This window comes from Suricata suricatta, chromosome 13 (assembly GCF_006229205.1).
Source record: "Suricata suricatta isolate VVHF042 chromosome 13, meerkat_22Aug2017_6uvM2_HiC, whole genome shotgun sequence".
Taxonomy (NCBI): Eukaryota; Metazoa; Chordata; class Mammalia; order Carnivora; family Herpestidae; genus Suricata; species Suricata suricatta.
Genome location: NC_043712.1, coordinates 70,586,175 through 70,602,474, shown reverse-complemented (window position 1 = coordinate 70,602,474; position 16,300 = coordinate 70,586,175). Strand labels below are relative to the sequence as shown.

At 46.6% G+C, this 16,300-nt stretch overlaps 1 protein-coding gene across 7 annotated transcripts in view; it reads left to right on the top strand.

The window, feature by feature from the left end:
* Positions 1 to 16,300, top strand: part of TLE4 (TLE family member 4, transcriptional corepressor) — a 136,906-nt gene that overhangs the window by 117,973 nt on the left and 2,633 nt on the right. For all 7 annotated transcript variants that reach the window (XM_029919724.1, XM_029919721.1, XM_029919720.1 and 4 more), the window contains 8 exons: positions 466 to 598; positions 869 to 1,062; positions 1,562 to 1,638; positions 10,754 to 11,003; positions 11,557 to 11,804; positions 14,071 to 14,218; positions 14,600 to 14,750; positions 15,080 to 15,156. In XM_029919724.1, the coding sequence (XP_029775584.1) occupies positions 466 to 598; positions 869 to 1,062; positions 1,562 to 1,638; positions 10,754 to 11,003; positions 11,557 to 11,804; positions 14,071 to 14,218; positions 14,600 to 14,750; positions 15,080 to 15,156 (1,278 nt within the window). The remainder of the gene's footprint in view (positions 1 to 465; positions 599 to 868; positions 1,063 to 1,561; positions 1,639 to 10,753; positions 11,004 to 11,556; positions 11,805 to 14,070; positions 14,219 to 14,599; positions 14,751 to 15,079; positions 15,157 to 16,300) is intronic.

The window sequence follows — 16,300 nt, the reverse complement described above, 5'->3', positions numbered from 1 at the left end:
TTGGCCTTTTGGCCTTCTCGTGTCGGTAACTCCTCTGTGCTGAGCTCTGTGACAATGCAGGCTTGGGTCTGTTCTGATGGGACCCGTTAACCAGGAAACCTTGTGACATGACCAGTCCACCAGGAACCCAGCTCAACCAGCAACCAGAACAACCAGCAAGTGGTCGGTCACGGTCAGGACATCATGATTTGTCAGCCTTCGTCTGACTCAGACCAGTTTCCTAGAAATCATCTACTCTACCCTAAATTCAGTTTCAGTTTATATCCTCCTGAACATTGGTTTTGTGACCTCAGGGAACTCTTTTTGTTGGTTGATTTGTTCTTTTTAATTATGCAAATAAAGGCCCAAGCTGAAGAACCTTTTCCATTTTTCTTTTTTTTCTTCTGACTTGCCTTTTTAAACATTTAACATCATTGTTAAAACTGTGCTCTGATTGCCACTATATTCTGTTGCATCTCTTGTTAGAATGAAAAATCTACCACTCCTGTTTCAAAATCCAATACCCCTACTCCACGAACCGACGCACCCACCCCAGGCAGTAACTCCACTCCCGGACTGAGGCCTGTGCCCGGAAAACCACCAGGAGTCGACCCCCTGGGTTAGTAAGAAGAAAAGATTTCTGTGTATTTATGCTTCTTGTTTTTAAGGAAGTTAAGGCAATGTTACGAGTGCAGTACCTTAAGAGTACTAATGACCAGCATTGTAAGGCTGTTAGAAATATTTGATCTTGAACCTTAATGCTGTTAGGCTTTTGAGAATATTACAGTAAGCTCATCTGAACCCTGGCTCCTTTAATGTGTATATTCGCGTCTTCCTAACTTCATTTCCTCTTGGTTTTTCTCTTCCCTCCTTCCATTGTGGTCTGTAGCCTCCAGCCTAAGGACCCCGATGGCAGTCCCTTGTCCATACCCAACCCCGTTTGGGATCGTGCCCCACGCCGGGATGAATGGGGAGCTGACCAGCCCCAGCGCCGCCTACGCTGGGCTGCACAACATTTCTCCGCAGATGAGCGCGGCCGCCGCCGCCGCCGCTGCCGCCGCCGCCTACGGGCGATCACCAGTGGTACGCGTGTGGCCCTTCCAGAACCAGGCTCTTCCACAGCCCACGGGAGTGCCAGACAGATTTGTGAACAGAGTCTATATAAGTGGAGGTATTTGTAGGGGGACCTGTCATATTTGTAAGTTAAACTACATGCAGTTCTGTCATGAGATCCATTTTCTTTTCTAAGGTGAGGAACTGTCTTTGTTATTTTATGTTTGCTTTTCATTTTAAGCCCATAAGAGCAGAGCAAATAATAATGAATGCAGGGAACCCTTTGTTTCCATCCTAAGCTTCAACACTTACACAAATAATTTTTTTATGTACAGTTCACCCCCCTGGTATGTTACCTCTAAAATCATAAGCATCCTCTCTTTCCCCCCATTAGATGCTTCTCTCTGTATATTTCTAAAATCCTATTTTAAAGGCTGTGTTCTCCCAGGATTGAGGGAGGTAGTGAATAGGCCGAGATGAGTTAATGTAACTCTGCTTGTTTTTGTTGTCTTGCTTGGGGAAATCATAGGTTGGATTTGACCCACACCATCACATGCGTGTGCCAGCAATGCCTCCAAACCTGACAGGCATTCCCGGAGGAAAACCGTGAGTACCCTGTGCCCTCATGCCCGCCGGGTGTGCCAGGCCCTGGGCCCCTGCAGGCCCTTCAGACCGAGCGCAGCTAGGCAGTGTGGGGGAGTTCCCGAGGCTCACGCTTTTTCCTTGCGAAGAATTTTCCATTTTCTCTTTGCACAAGGAAAGAAGTAATGAGGTGGGGTTTTGTATTTTCAATTTAAAATCTCGAGCTTCTAATATGGAAATGCAAATTACCGAGGCATCTCCTGCAGTCAGGTCTTCTCTACGTCTGTTACTGAATTCTTTTGTTGCCTTGGGGGGGAAAAAACGTCTTCTGTGCAAACCTGGATGCTCACAATTTGAGCGTGTTGGGAAAAGACGTGCCAAACTTCAAAGGCTGTGCAAAGAAAGAAGTGTGGTCTTATGCTCAGTTGTGTTTATGGAAAAGGTGGCTTGCTCATTTGGCTTCCGGTCCCATGAGCGAGGTGTTTGGAGAGTCTGTATTCATAGCCCCCTTGAGTTATGAAGGCAAAATGCACACATCGGTTTTCCCAGCCTCTTGTACATTCCAGTCTCTCGCCTTATCTCATTCCGCGTCCTTCATTTCAGTCCAGCGTACCTTATTATTATTGCCTGTGCACGGTTCTCTGCTCTCTGGCTTCCTCTTCCCAGATACGAAGACTTTACTGTAAAATAACATAGGCTCTTCCCCTAAAATCACAGCCTGCTTCCTCCGTCTTCCCTTTGGGAAGCCTCCCTGCACACCTTGCGGCCGTATTAGTCACGTGTGTATATTTATTCCCGTGGCCTTTTCCGCTGGCCTCCTCTCTGGCCCTATACATGCCGTACACGAGCTGCTTCCCCAGGCTGGTGCTTTCTCACCGCCCTCTCCTGTCCACACTTGACCCTCAGTAGCAGACAAGTCGCTTCTCCCAGAGGCCTCCCAGGCGGCTTGCCTGCCGCAGGGCATTTGTTCTTCCTGGAAGGCCTGCAGTACCTTTTCTGGGGCTTATGGTCTCAACCTAAGTGTCTGCTAAAATGTCACTTACTAGAGCATTCTGCCCTGACAGCCCTATCTAAAACAGCATCCTTCTCTCCCTTACTCTCCCCATCGCTGTTCTTTTCAATCGCTTGTCTTTTTTATGCTTGTCTATAGGCATTATCTGCCTCTCCCTGCTTGAATGAAAGTTCTGTGAGAGCAGAACAGAACGCTTTGCTATTCAGTTATGGAAGTAACTCCAGTGCCTAGAATGGTTCCTGGTTCATAGTCGGTGCTCAACAGTATATACTTTTTAAATGAATGAATGAAGTGGGGGTGCGGTGAAGGAGAAAGATTGGGGGGGAGCCCAAGTGAGCCAGCCAGTCTGTTTCTTCTCTGATCTCCCATTGCTTCTTTATTCACTCGTGTACACTCAGTCACTCAGTCATCACCATGTTGTTTCCTGCGTGTAGCTTACGTCTGTCTAGATCTATGCTAAACTTCCCTGTTGCATCAGACACAAAGCTGGCTCCATAGCCAAGTTGCTCCGTAAATATTTGACTGATTAATAAAGGAGGCAAAGCAAATTAGACTTTGAGTTCCCTGAGAATCGAAGGTATAAATACCCATTACCATAAAATTCCATGTGCCTGCGTGTGTTCTGCAAATAGCTGTTGACTGACTTACAAGTCTTGTTGACTGAGGACTCTGATGTATTTGAAGGTGAAAGTTTGGTCTATTTCAAGCAATGACTAAATAACAAGGTCATAGGATTAATCAAATAACTCCATTGCCTAAGAGTTCCAAATGAACCCATGGAGAGGGAGAGGTTTTTTTTAGGGAAAGAGTGTGATCCCACGTTCAAGTACCACATAGCCACCACTTAGCCAACTAGCTATTACACCAAGCCGGAGTATAACCATGAGAACCGAAGACCTGGTGCTTCTCATCTCAGCTGCTGCCCAGGGGCGAGGGGGACGGAGGTGTGGCAAGTGTATAGAAAGAAGAATGACCGTCCTGGTGTAGGTTTGGGCCATTGGAACGACTGTCGAATTAGAGCCAGTGATTCAGGAGGCACTACTGAGCCTTGAGCTGGGCTCCTTTCCTTCCTCTCGTCTTGATTCTTAGCATTATACACTTGTTGGGGTCCTTTGGGGAAGATTGATGGGATTGAGGATGGCTGCGAATTTTTCTTCTTGGGGGTGATAGAGCCACATCTATCTAATGCAATGGGTAAATGAAATTAGGAATCCCAAAGAGACCAAGGTGTGGTCAACAGAGTGAATTCTGGAGTGTGACAGATCAAAATTCGAAATCTTAACTCTGCCAGTGGACAACCTTAGGGCAGTTTCTTAATGTCGTGAGCTACAGTTGGCTCATTTGTAAACCAGGGACGGCGCCTCCCTGACAGTGCGTAAGCGTGGAGTAAGGTGTTACATGTTTAGTACCATGTTTGGTATCGGGCGGCTACTCAGTCAGCCATAGCATTTCCTGGTTGGTTTTGCCCCAGGGTATTAGCGGTTTGTCAGCGGCTTGTGCAGTAGGACATATTATCGTGGGCAGCAATGGCCCAAGAAGATTAGACTGAGTAAATGAGACTCCACATCCGTCAGCTGGTGCATCTTCATACAAGAGGGAGTCATGATCTGTAAATTCACAGTCAGTTATACATATAGAGATCATATATTTTTGTTGCAGATTTTTACAGAAGAAACAATTATAACAATTAGGTGGCTGTTCAGATCTTAAGATACAGAATTGTGAAGTATTGTCTTGTGCTTGTTTTTCAACAGAAGCAACTGTATTTTTGTGGGAGAACATAAAACATAATAAGTCACCTAAAGGCTTTTTCCCTACCACACACACAGCGTACATTGCCTTTCTCCAGAAAGACTTAAACGTTGTCTATCCTAATTTTACAGAATGAGTTGCTAGATATTATCAAAAGCTATCATTAAATACATGTTCCAGACTAAGAATAAAGTAGCTCTTCTTTAATAATTCCCATTGGGTTTTCTTGTCTGTTCCAGTGAACTCGCAAGAGTTCCACTCCATATGTAATTGGAATGACAACATAGTTTAATTTCAATAGAAGCCCAAAATGGACTTTGCCCCTCACCTGCTACTTGATTGAGAGACATCTGTAAATAGTATAAACTATTCAATCAAAACTATAGCACTAATTCTATCATGAGGTATGGCCTGTGAATGTAGCCACGACAGAAGATCTCAGGTTTATGGGCTTTAGGTTGCTCACAATTCACAGATTTTTCCCTGTTGTTGTATTTATTCGGTTTTATAAAAGCAGGATTTTTCACAGGAATAGTGCTTGACACACAGTAAGCCTCCAACAAGTACTTGTTGGTTGGCTAACCTACTAGTGCGTTCATATGCTACTTAGAACCTGATTTTCTGTCGTACTTCATAAGGCGCAGTGGCCAGACCTTTTATTGTGAATTCAAGGCCTAGTCTTGTCTTGTGAGACCGCGAAAACTTGAAGTGTTGCAAAGTGTGAGAAAGTAAGTGCGCCATTTTAGAGAGGTTCAACCAGGTGGAGATAGGAAGGCCAAGGGCCTTCTTTAAATATGCTGCCTTTTCCTAGAAAGATGGTGATTCAGATTAAATAGCATCTTCAACATGCAAGTTTTAAAAAGAGCCCTTTGCAGAGGCCTTGATTGTTTGAAGTATGTAGTTCTGTCAGAAAGTCCCAGCGGCTTCCGTTCTCTTACCACCGTCTTCTTTAGAGAGCCATTTTTAGCTCTCCGTGCTTTCGCCTGCTGTGCACACACGTGCATATGCGTGTGTGCATGGTTTGGAAGAGCGCGGGTCACTATATTCTCTGCTTCCCTGTGCCCTCTTCCTCCGGTTTTACTTAATGGCTGGACATCCAGGCCTCTTGAGTGTGTTACTCGCACTTCAAATTCATCGTATCACGATGCTTCCCCAGACTGGGTAGGGTCTTCCTCCCAAGTTGCCCATCAGGACTACTGGCATTCTGGTTCTTGTTTCCGAAGCTCAGAAACTCAGTTATTGGCTCCTCCCTCACATGTCATTCATTATGTCGTACAGAATTCTATATCCACTATTCCTTTTAGTGTGGCTCTCGTAGCCTAGCCTAGTTCAGGTCTCCCACTGGCATCTAGATTATTGGAATAATTGTCTCTTGCTCCTTCTACCCATGTATTCCTTGCTATCAAATTTATTCTGTCAGTTACCCCAGTGATGTCCTCCCTGCTCTCACTCCAAAATCCCTGTGGTGAGGGGCACCTGGGTCACTCCGTTGGTTAAGTGTCCAACTCTTGACTTTGGCTCAGGTCATGATCTCATGGTGGTTGAGATCAAGCCCTGTGTTGGGCTCAAAGAGTGGAGCAGGGAGCCTGCTTGGCATTCTCTCTCTCTCTCTCTCTCTCTCTCTCTCTCTCTCTCTCTCTCTCTGTCTCAAAATAAATAAACTTAAAAACAACAACAACGAAGAACCTCTTTAATGAACTCTGTTTGTCGAGTTGTCGGGCTGGCATTCTAGGCCCTCTCCTTTATAGCATAGGTGTTGATATGGTGAGTCTCTCTCTATAGATCCGTATCAATATATACATGCATGTCCACCTGACACGTGTGACCAGACTGTACTCAGGCCGACTCCCCCAGCCACTCATCTGTAGAATCATTATTGAATAAATGAGTCCTTGGATTAAAATCAGTCCAGGAATTTCCATCATTGTACTTTGTCTCTTTAGAGCCCTTGCACTCTGCTATTTCCACCTCCTGAAATTGTTTTTCTGTCTTCTTCCCTCTTCGGTGAGATCCTTCCATTCCTCAAAACCCATCTCTACTACCACGTCACTATTGAAACGTAAGCTTTGTCTTCCCTTTTTGAACCACCACAGAACTTCATACTTCTTACCTTCCACCTGGTATTGTGGTCACTTCTTTGCTTTTCTCCTCCTACTTCCTAGATTAGAAGCCACCAGTGGGCAAGACCAGTGCCTTCCCAGATTTTGTATTCTCACCACGATGTCTGTATCCAAGCATGTGGCTGAATGGTCCATATTGATGGATTTAGTGAGATAGAGAAAGAATAGTTCTTCAAGCCTGGGTTTCTCTGATTTTTAGAAAGGTTGGCTTTCATTTCACATTTCAGTACACTTTGCCAGCTACACATCCAAGAGTTTGCTGAAATCTGATAAGTGTGTATTAGAGTTTTATTGTTTCCAGCCTTGAGTATCTTACATGTGCTAACAGCAAACAGGAGCACATTATATCCTTAATGCAAGTGGGCTCGTGAGATTCTTGTTAAAGGGGTTCCTGGAACATAGTAGGTGCTCACAGAGTGGTCATGGTTGAGTTGAAGAATATCAGAAAACCTCACAAGAAATTGTGTGCCTAGTTTCTTAACTATTTTGATTGTCAAAGCTCTTTAAAAACCATTCAGTGATACTAGGGAGGAGAGAAGGGATAGCTTTTCAAGTAAAGTATCATTAAGAATGTATAACACCATCTAAATAAACTTGGAATAACCTTCCTCTCCCTTCCTTTAAGATGTAGTCTTAATGACCTCTTTAACTGCTAAATCAATTAGCCTTTTTCTCCTCCGTCATCCCTCGGAAACTCAGCCTTGCTCTGCAAGCGTTGCTGCCTTTCCCTCCTCGCCTGATGGACAGCCAGCTCTCCCACGGGGACCCTTCCACCTGCTGCTCTCTGAGCGGGGGCCTCATATTGTTTCTTCTGTTTCATATCCCAGGATCCTCAGGGCCAGTGGTGGGATGATCAGGCTGTGTCATCACCCCATACCCCCTGCAGTCTGTTCTAGAACCAAACTCCTGTACCTTTTTGGGAAAACCCTGACCCTTTCAGGTTTGTGCCATTGGATCGTACCTGTTCTTCCACCTTGTTGGGGCACTTCCCCAATTTATTACAGACCTGATACTTGGCTTAGGATCTTCCTCCCCTCAGAACCTGCCATTATCCCAGGTGACTCTGCTGTTCACAAGGTCAGCCCTCAGTAACTTGTCTTGCAGCTTGGACCATGTCCCCCTTTGAGTTCAATTACTTACTTTCAGAATCACAAGGAAGGTCTTGTCCCCGCCCCTCCCGTGTCACCTCCAGAGTCGCAGTGTCCCATCCAGCACACCCTTCTCGACCTCCACGCAGCCAGAGTGATCTTTTGGGTGTCTCACTGTTTCCCTAGTCACTGTGCAGTCACCCTAGCCACTGGCTTCTCCCCTAGATCACTGCACAGACCTCCTGTCTGGTTTCCCTTTCTCCATTGCGCCCCCTACAATCTGCTCCTCACCCAACAGCCAGCATGGCCCTTGAAAGTATTAACTGAATCCGGTCACTCCCTGCCTCAGAGTCTCCTGTGACTTCCCCTTCTCCCGGAATCACACCCACACTCCTCATACAGCCTGCCAGGCCCTGTTTAACGCTGCCCTCCGTTTGCAGCCCGCTCCTCTCCACCGAGCATTCCCATTTGGCCGTGCCTTGTTCAGGCCTTGCTCCTCTTCCTGGCATTCTCCCCCTCCAGGTGCATGGGGCCTGTGTCCTTCGTTCATGTCTGTGCTCATACGTGGCCCCCCCCGCAGTTCGTAGGAGTCTGAAGTTACTTATTTATCTGCTTATATATGATGTCTGTTTCCCCTTCTAGATGTGGGCCTGGAGGATAGGGACTTTGTCTACTCTGTTCCCCTCCGATTCCCCAGCCCCTGATCATACCTGGTTCATACTAGGCATTTAGTTAGTAGTTCCCGAGTGGATAAGAAGCATCCGTCTCACTCCGCCTTCATGTCTGTCACGTACCTCCTCGCGTCATTGTCTTTACACTGTTTTCCTCACCCTGTCGGATCCTCACCGTACCGTGCGCTTCCTCTGTTCATAGCATTGACCACCTAACATTTTAATATTCATGTGAATATCTTATTAATGAATCTGTCCCCCTGCTGTCTTCCCCCCCCCCCCCCCCCAGCTGTAATCTCCAGAGAACCGAGGATATGGCTTTTTTTCTTTCTGTTGTAACCCCAGTCCTGCCAGCATGGCACTTGGTACGCTGGGGCACCCAAGAAGTACAAGTTGAGGGGCCCCTGGGTGGCTTGGTCCGGTAAGCATCCAGCTCTTGATCTCGGCTCAGGTCATAATCTTGTGGTTTGTGAGTTCAAGCCCCACATCCGGCTCCACACTGGTGGTACAGCGCCTACATGGGATTCTGTCTCTCCCTCTCTCTTTCTCTCTCTGCCCCTCTCCTGCTTGCTCTCACTCACTCTCAAGATAAATTTAAAAAGTCCATGTTGAATGATTGAATCTCTTAGTAAGTGTCATGTGCTTGACCTCTCCTCCCCCTGCCTCAATCGTCTCTCTCAGTCACCCACGTCTGACTGCCCTTGTTGGGCAGGGCTCCGTAGACGTGAGCATTCCCTTAAATCCTACGTGTGCTCTGTTCACTGCGTAACCTGCTGCAGGATTATGTTTCTGCTCCCTTAGCCTCAACTTCACTTTTACTTGATAAGCACATAACCAGGGCGCTGGGCTCAGTCAGTTAAGCGTCCAACTTCAGCTCAGGTCGTGATCTCGCGGTTCATGGGTTCAAGCCCCACATCGTGCTCTGTGCTATCAGCTCAGGGCCTGGAACCTGCTTCGGATCTTGTGTCTCCCTCCCTCTCTCTCTCTGCCCCTCCCCAGCTTGCACTGTCTCTCAATACATTGTCCTTCTACCCTCTCTCCTGAACCACGTTGCTCAACTTTGTTCTGACCTGTTCGGTTTCCTGAGTGTGCTCACATTGAAGAACACCAAGCTGCTTTCCTCCTGCACGTGTACTTCTGGTCACGCTTCCCTCACACTTGACTCATGTATCGTGGGCTACCGATCTGGGTTCCAAGCTTTAGAGCCCTCCTCGGCACGTCTCTCCCTCAGGTCGCACATCCGGTGCGTCTCCGAGGTCCTTTTGATTTGACCGAGGCAGTGTCTTCTATCTCTTGTCTTCCTGGTTTCCTGCCTCCTTTCCCTCAGCTTTCTGACCTGCTACTTCTCTTCTACAACCCAGTCCTGTGCCCTTCTCTGTTGTTCACAGAAAAAGAAAAAGCCCTCTACTCCCTGGCACCCCATCTTCCATGGCCACATGTTTCCATGGTCCTTTCTGAGGACATTCAGGACATGCATGTCCTCAGTAATGGGCTGAATTTTGATGCATGGTTGCATTAAGGAACCATAACCTGTCTTGATTCTAAAACTTGTCTGATCAGTGCAAGCTCCAGTCTTCTCTGTGCCCACAGGCGCTTTCCCTTGGTGTGCCTTTCGTAAACTTCTCTTGGTGTGCCTTTGGTAAACTTCTTCCTACAAACAGAGCACATCCCAAAGCTTCATGCCAAAGCAGAATGAAACCGTTTCCAAAATGGGCTGTTGCCTGGGGTGGAAGACAGGCCCAGCTCTCTCCCCTGACCCCCTGCCTCACGGGAGCCTCATTGATGGGCCCTTCTTGACCTCTGCGCCCTAAGAACAAGGGTCTGCTGAGGGACATGTTCTAAGTTAAGTTGCAGTTTAGAACTGAATGCTTTGCTGTGTGGAGCTTTTCCTGAAAATGGACTAGAGATGGAGCTGCCAATAGGTGCTCACAGGTGGGGCTCTGCGGTGGTCACACAGGGTGCCTCTTCAGGTTCCAGTTTCATTGGGAATTACTTGAACTAGTGAAGGTCAAGTCTGTGGTGTGGGTTTGGGCACCTCTGTCATTTCACCATGCAGGCCTAGACACTCTTACCTCCTTAAAGCTTGATAATTTCGGCTTATTGATGCCCATTAGTAAACCACTTGATTGAATTGAGAGCAGAAAGCAGTGCAGGCTTGCTGAGTGCCCTGAAGCAGTGGTATTAGACGGCGGTCTTGTTTAATTCTGTGTGAAGTGTGAGTAGCATGCTCCCCCTTCTGAAGGTTAGCTTCAGAGAGGCTACGTGACTACTTAGGTCACACAGCAGCTAATAAAGAGTCAGCCTGAGATTCGATCCTAGATCTAGCTCTGTGACTCTGAAACTTACGTTCTTTCTACTGTCCTAGGTAAATCTGATCAATTTGCAAACCACAAGTAGCATTAAAAATGTTTTAGTTTTCATCACGATATACCGGTCAGTTAAGGAACAGTTTTTACATTGTCTGCTTCCTGTTTTCTCTCCTACTCGCTGCTGTAGAGCATACTCCTTCCACGTCACCGCGGACGGTCAGATGCAGCCCGTCCCCTTCCCCCCCGACGCCCTCATCGGACCCGGCATCCCCCGCCACGCGCGCCAGATCAACACCCTGAACCACGGGGAGGTGGTGTGCGCGGTGACCATCAGCAACCCCACACGACACGTGTACACGGGCGGGAAGGGCTGCGTCAAGGTCTGGGACATCAGCCACCCCGGCAACAAGAGCCCCGTCTCTCAGCTCGACTGTCTGGTGAGTGAGGTTCATGCACAACTAGGACGGGCCGGTGAGACTGAAAGGCGTCCTTGATCAGGTCTTGCCTCCTGTCAGTGCTGCTTGATCAGCCCCTGCGGCCCGTCAGCCCATACTGCAGGCCGGAAAGGAGGGGGCTGCGGGTCTCTGACCCCTGGCCCTCTGGCGGCGGCGGCAGGAGGACCTCTCACTGGCCAGGTCCCCAGACGTGGCCCCCCAGGATTGTGAGGGCCCCTGCATTGTATGCATGTGTATGTGCGTGCAGATGACTCGGGCGGCTGGGTGATTTGGTGGTGGTGGGAGTTGGGTCTAGATCTTTGCATTTTCATGCTAATTAAGATTAAATATCTCAGCACTAAATTTGTAGATCAAGTTTAAGTACTTCCCTAATTTCATGTAATTTTCTAGCATTAATCCACTTTATCATTGTCATAAGTAAAAATGGCTCATTAAAACCAGGAGGGAACACAATACTTTTATGGATTTCTGCTCTCATGTTAATGCTGTTTTCCTTTCCTCATGAGTGATCTCTTGATGGTTTTTGTCTCTGCAGAACAGGGATAACTACATCCGTTCCTGCCGATTGCTCCCTGATGGGCGCACCCTCATCGTGGGGGGGGAGGCCAGCACTCTGTCCATCTGGGACCTGGCGGCTCCGACCCCGCGCATCAAGGCGGAGCTGACGTCCTCGGCCCCTGCGTGCTACGCCCTGGCCATCAGCCCCGACTCCAAGGTCTGCTTCTCGTGCTGCAGTGACGGCAACATCGCGGTCTGGGACCTGCACAACCAGACGCTGGTGAGGTGGGTCGGCAGGGTCCCTTCCCAGGGCGCAGGGGAGCCGATTTGACCATCTGCCCAAGAGCTGCGTGTGTCTAGAGAGATGAAATAACAATTCCCGTACTAAAGAATGTTAGGAACAGGCCTCTTTCAAGATGCTAGGAAGAAATTATTAACGTAGACTCTTATTTTTCTAGTTTTGATCTTATCAAATGAGGGCTTGTTTTCTTTTTTTGCTTTTTTTGGACGTTATCCCAAGCATCACCAAGTTAAGTTTTTAAAAAATGAGGTCATTTTTACATAATTAGTGTACATAATGTTCCCATGACCTCATGAGCTCGTTAGACGCCTGTAATTTGCCATCTGTGCTCACGAAGCAGCTGTTACTGTGGATGGACTCTCCCTGAGAAGGTTCACAGCACGTGGCCTGTCCTTTGGGTCACGTGTGGCCACACATTCACTCGTTCCACAGACAGTCACTGAACACCTACCATGGGCGCAGGCTCTGTGCTGCTTGCTCTGAAATGGTCTAGATTGTCTGTAGTCCCACCTTTAAGGATAGATAGAGGCACTGCCACGTCTGTTAAAGAAGAGAAATTGTATAGGATCGGTGTTGATAGGTAAGGCCCTGAAACGAGTCTCCGGACGGATGTCAGCACCCAGGAGAGCGGGAAGCAAGAGGTGCGATCCGCAGGAGGGTGTGAGAGGACCGTGATCAAGCCTAGCTGTAAGTCAGGGGAGTGCGTCAGGAGAGAGGCCTCCACTGGCTGTCAGGTATTTGGCAGGACTGAGCTCTATGCGTGAGTCCAAAAACAAAGTAGTTGTCATTTGGTTCATCTTAGGTAAGCCTTTTAACAAGAAATGGCTTCTTTTTTAAAATTTCTTTTTTTTATTTTTATTTATTATTAAGACAGAGAGAAACAGCATGAGTGGGGGAAGGGCAGAGAGAGAGGGAGACACAGAATTCGAGGCAGGCTCCAGGCTCTGAGCTGTCAGCACAGAGCCCGACGCAGGGCTCAAACCCATAAACCATGAGATCATGACCTGAGCCGAAGTCGGACGCATAACCGACTGAGCCACCCAGGCGCTCCAACAAGAAATTGCTTCTAATCTCCCCCTCCCCCAGTGTCTTTTGTATATTCTACCAGCTCCTGTGGCAGCTGAGCCACACTGTGTTTCTTTCCAGGTGCCTTACCTGAGAGCATGGCCATTTTGTCTTACACAGCCTTCTACAGTTGCATTGTGCGCACTGGCAGAATTTACTGCTCCCGTGCCCGTCCTCATAGCTTTTGTAGAAGGGAAGATATTCCTGACATCTTCTTAAATTCTTTCCCTCATATCACATGCATTCATGATGCAATAGGTCCTAAATGTATTTTTGGTTAGTGCATATACATGTATACATGTAGCTGTTTTGTTTGCTTCCGTTGAAGATTTTTTTCGCATTGGTTATACTAATCCTTTTTTGCTATGAAGAGTGCTTCCTAAGTGTTCAGAAATGAAAAGTGCAGGAAATACATCTTAACTAAACTTGAGTTTTTCTCAATATATGCTTTATTCTTACTTTGGATGATTAAAAAATACAGCAAACCCAAATGAAATCTACAAATAAGACTGGCAACGACACTGATCCCTGAGGAATTCTAAATTTTTTTATTGAAGTATAATTAACATTTAGTGTTACATTAGTTTCAACATGCAAAGTAATGATTCTGTGTTACTTAGTGCTTATCACGGAAGTGTACTCTTACTCCTCTTTGTCTATTTCTCTCTTCCCTCACCCGCCTCCCCTCTGGCAACCACCAGTTTGTTGTCTAAGAGTCTGGGTTTTTGTTCGTTTTTTTCTTCATTTATTCATTTGTTTCTTAAATTCTGCATATGAGTGAAATCATATGGTGATCTGCCTTTGACTTACTTCACTTAGCATTATACTCTAGCTCCATCCATGTTGCTGCACATGGCAAAGACTTTTTTATGGCTGAGTTAATATTCCTCTGTGTGTGTGTGTGTGTGTATCCCACATCTGTGTCCATTTATCAGTGGACACTTGGGCAGCTTCCATATCTTGGCTATTATAAGTAATGCTGCATTCAACATAATGGTGCATACATCTTTTGAATTAGGGTTTCCTTGGGTGAATTCTAGTAGTGGAGGTACTGGATCGTATGCTAATTGTACTTCTGATTTTTGGAGGAAGCTCTATACTCAGTGGCTGCACTGATGAACTGTGACTTGAGTTCAGCTAAAAACTAACTTTTCAAGGGTTTTCACTCCATTTTGACATTTTCAGGCAATTCCAGGGCCACACAGATGGGGCCAGCTGTATTGACATTTCTAATGATGGCACCAAGCTCTGGACAGGCGGCCTGGACAACACGGTCAGGTCCTGGGACCTGCGCGAAGGGCGGCAGCTGCAGCAGCACGACTTCACCTCACAGGTCTGGTCTTGTGCCCGCGGCATTTTGGACGACACGGTCTTGTGAAGTAATGACATGCTTAAGGTTTAAGTCATTTACCAGGTGATGAAGTCACTTTTGAGTTTAGGTTAGATAACTGAAAATTTCATTATTTTCGGTCAAAAGACAATAGTTTACGTTTTATTAAAGGATTAATATATTGGATTTTACGTAAATGGCCACTAAGTTCTGTTGTGGAAATGTATTGTGTTCCCTTTGGATTTGGCTGTGATTTGTTCCCATATAGATCTTTGTCTTGACTTCTTTCATACTGACGTAGTGTCCCCGGAAGAAACAGGACCTCCTGCTTAAAGGAAGTGTGTCTTCCATAGTCACCATCTTTGTCACCTGTTTTAATTCTAGATCTTTTCTCTGGGCTACTGCCCAACTGGAGAGTGGCTCGCGGTGGGGATGGAGAACAGTAACGTGGAGGTGCTGCACGTCACCAAGCCAGACAAGTACCAGCTGCACCTCCACGAGAGCTGCGTGCTGTCGCTCAAGTTTGCCCATTGCGGTGAGTCGTCCCCTCCTGCCCACTCCGTCCGCCAGAGTCCCTCCTCCTGCTGGCCTGCTGGGCGTTAGCTCCGCCCCTCTAGTTTATTAATGTAAATTACACTACTTCCTTCACATATGCATGCTGTCTCTAATGCCGTGTCCTAAGCCACTTTACCCTCCTTGTAAGTATAAATGACTCGCTAAATTTAGGAGAGTGAGCTTTATCTTTCCTGTGGAAAGAAACTTTTGTTGCAAATGAGATGGGTTTTCTGTGAATAGCTGGGTGCTCCTGTAAAGCACATCTCCGTATCTAGTAAAGTCACCCGAACAAAACCCCTCTTTCTGTAGGCAAATGGTTTGTAAGCACTGGAAAGGACAACCTTCTGAATGCCTGGAGAACACCTTATGGAGCCAGTATATTCCAGGTAACGTGAACTTGTTTGGCTTCTGCTTCCTGTGTGCTCGCTGCGTGGCGAGGGTTTACCCAGGCTCCCTCGGTGCGTGCTGTCCACTTAATAAGGCTCCTGAGTGTCCTAGGAAGTAGGTGCTGGTCATGTCTCTGCAGCCAGGAACACTCCGCCTGAGGGAGGCTGGTGGCCTAGCCCCAAGCCGTGGAGGGTCGGGGTGGTGTCCAGTTCTCCGTGAGCCCAGAGCCGAGTCTCTGCGCCTGATGCACTGACTCTTCATGCCTCCCTCAGTCCTGTTTCTACGTTAGAGTAGAGGTTTTACGTCGTCTGTGATTTTCCTGTGTGGGCTACGTCTTTAAAATGCTTACGTTTAAAAAGTTTGAGCATGCTGCTTAAATACTTTTATTAGTATTGTTATTTCTTGGATTTTTTTTCCCAAAGAAGAGTGTTACAGAAAAGTTTAGTAAATCTTGATTACTTTCATAAATGTGAATTCATGTTGACTCACTGGTACTCTGTGTAGAGTGTGAAATTACTTATAGAAGGACCAAACGGTAGACCTGGTTATGTGTGGGCGCCCAGTCTCGCTGCTCTCTGGCCGTTACGTGTGGAGTTCACAGACAAGTTAAAGAAGCCCCCTTTCTTTAATCTGTACTTAGGATAGGTTTTTGGTTTTTAGGAATAAAAACAGATTTGTAGTTTTCTTGAATGAGTAGTATTAAGTCACCATAGAGTAGGTCAGTGCAGTTGAATCCAAAAACATGTATATCAAGTGGAAATACTGTCCAAGACAAGAAATAGGACAAAAATAGTTACTTCTTGCTGCCGTGAAGTTTGTAGTTTCATAGAATATATTTTTTGTATTATGGGTTACAACCTTTCTGATGGTCCCAACCAGGACTTAATTATTTGTATGTGTATATGTGTATGTGGGTATGGGTGTATATATATATGTATGTGTGTGTCTATAAATTCTTAGAGTGGATCTTTTATAGTAAGTGTGTGACTATCTTATGTGTAACTAGGTTGTGAAGTAAAACGGATTTATTACAGATTACAGTCAAAAGTTTGAGAAGCACTGGTAGTGGGTTAGCATCTGAATGTCAGATATATGTGTGTGTGTGTGTGTGTGTGTGTGTGTGTGTGTGTGTGTGTGTGTGTG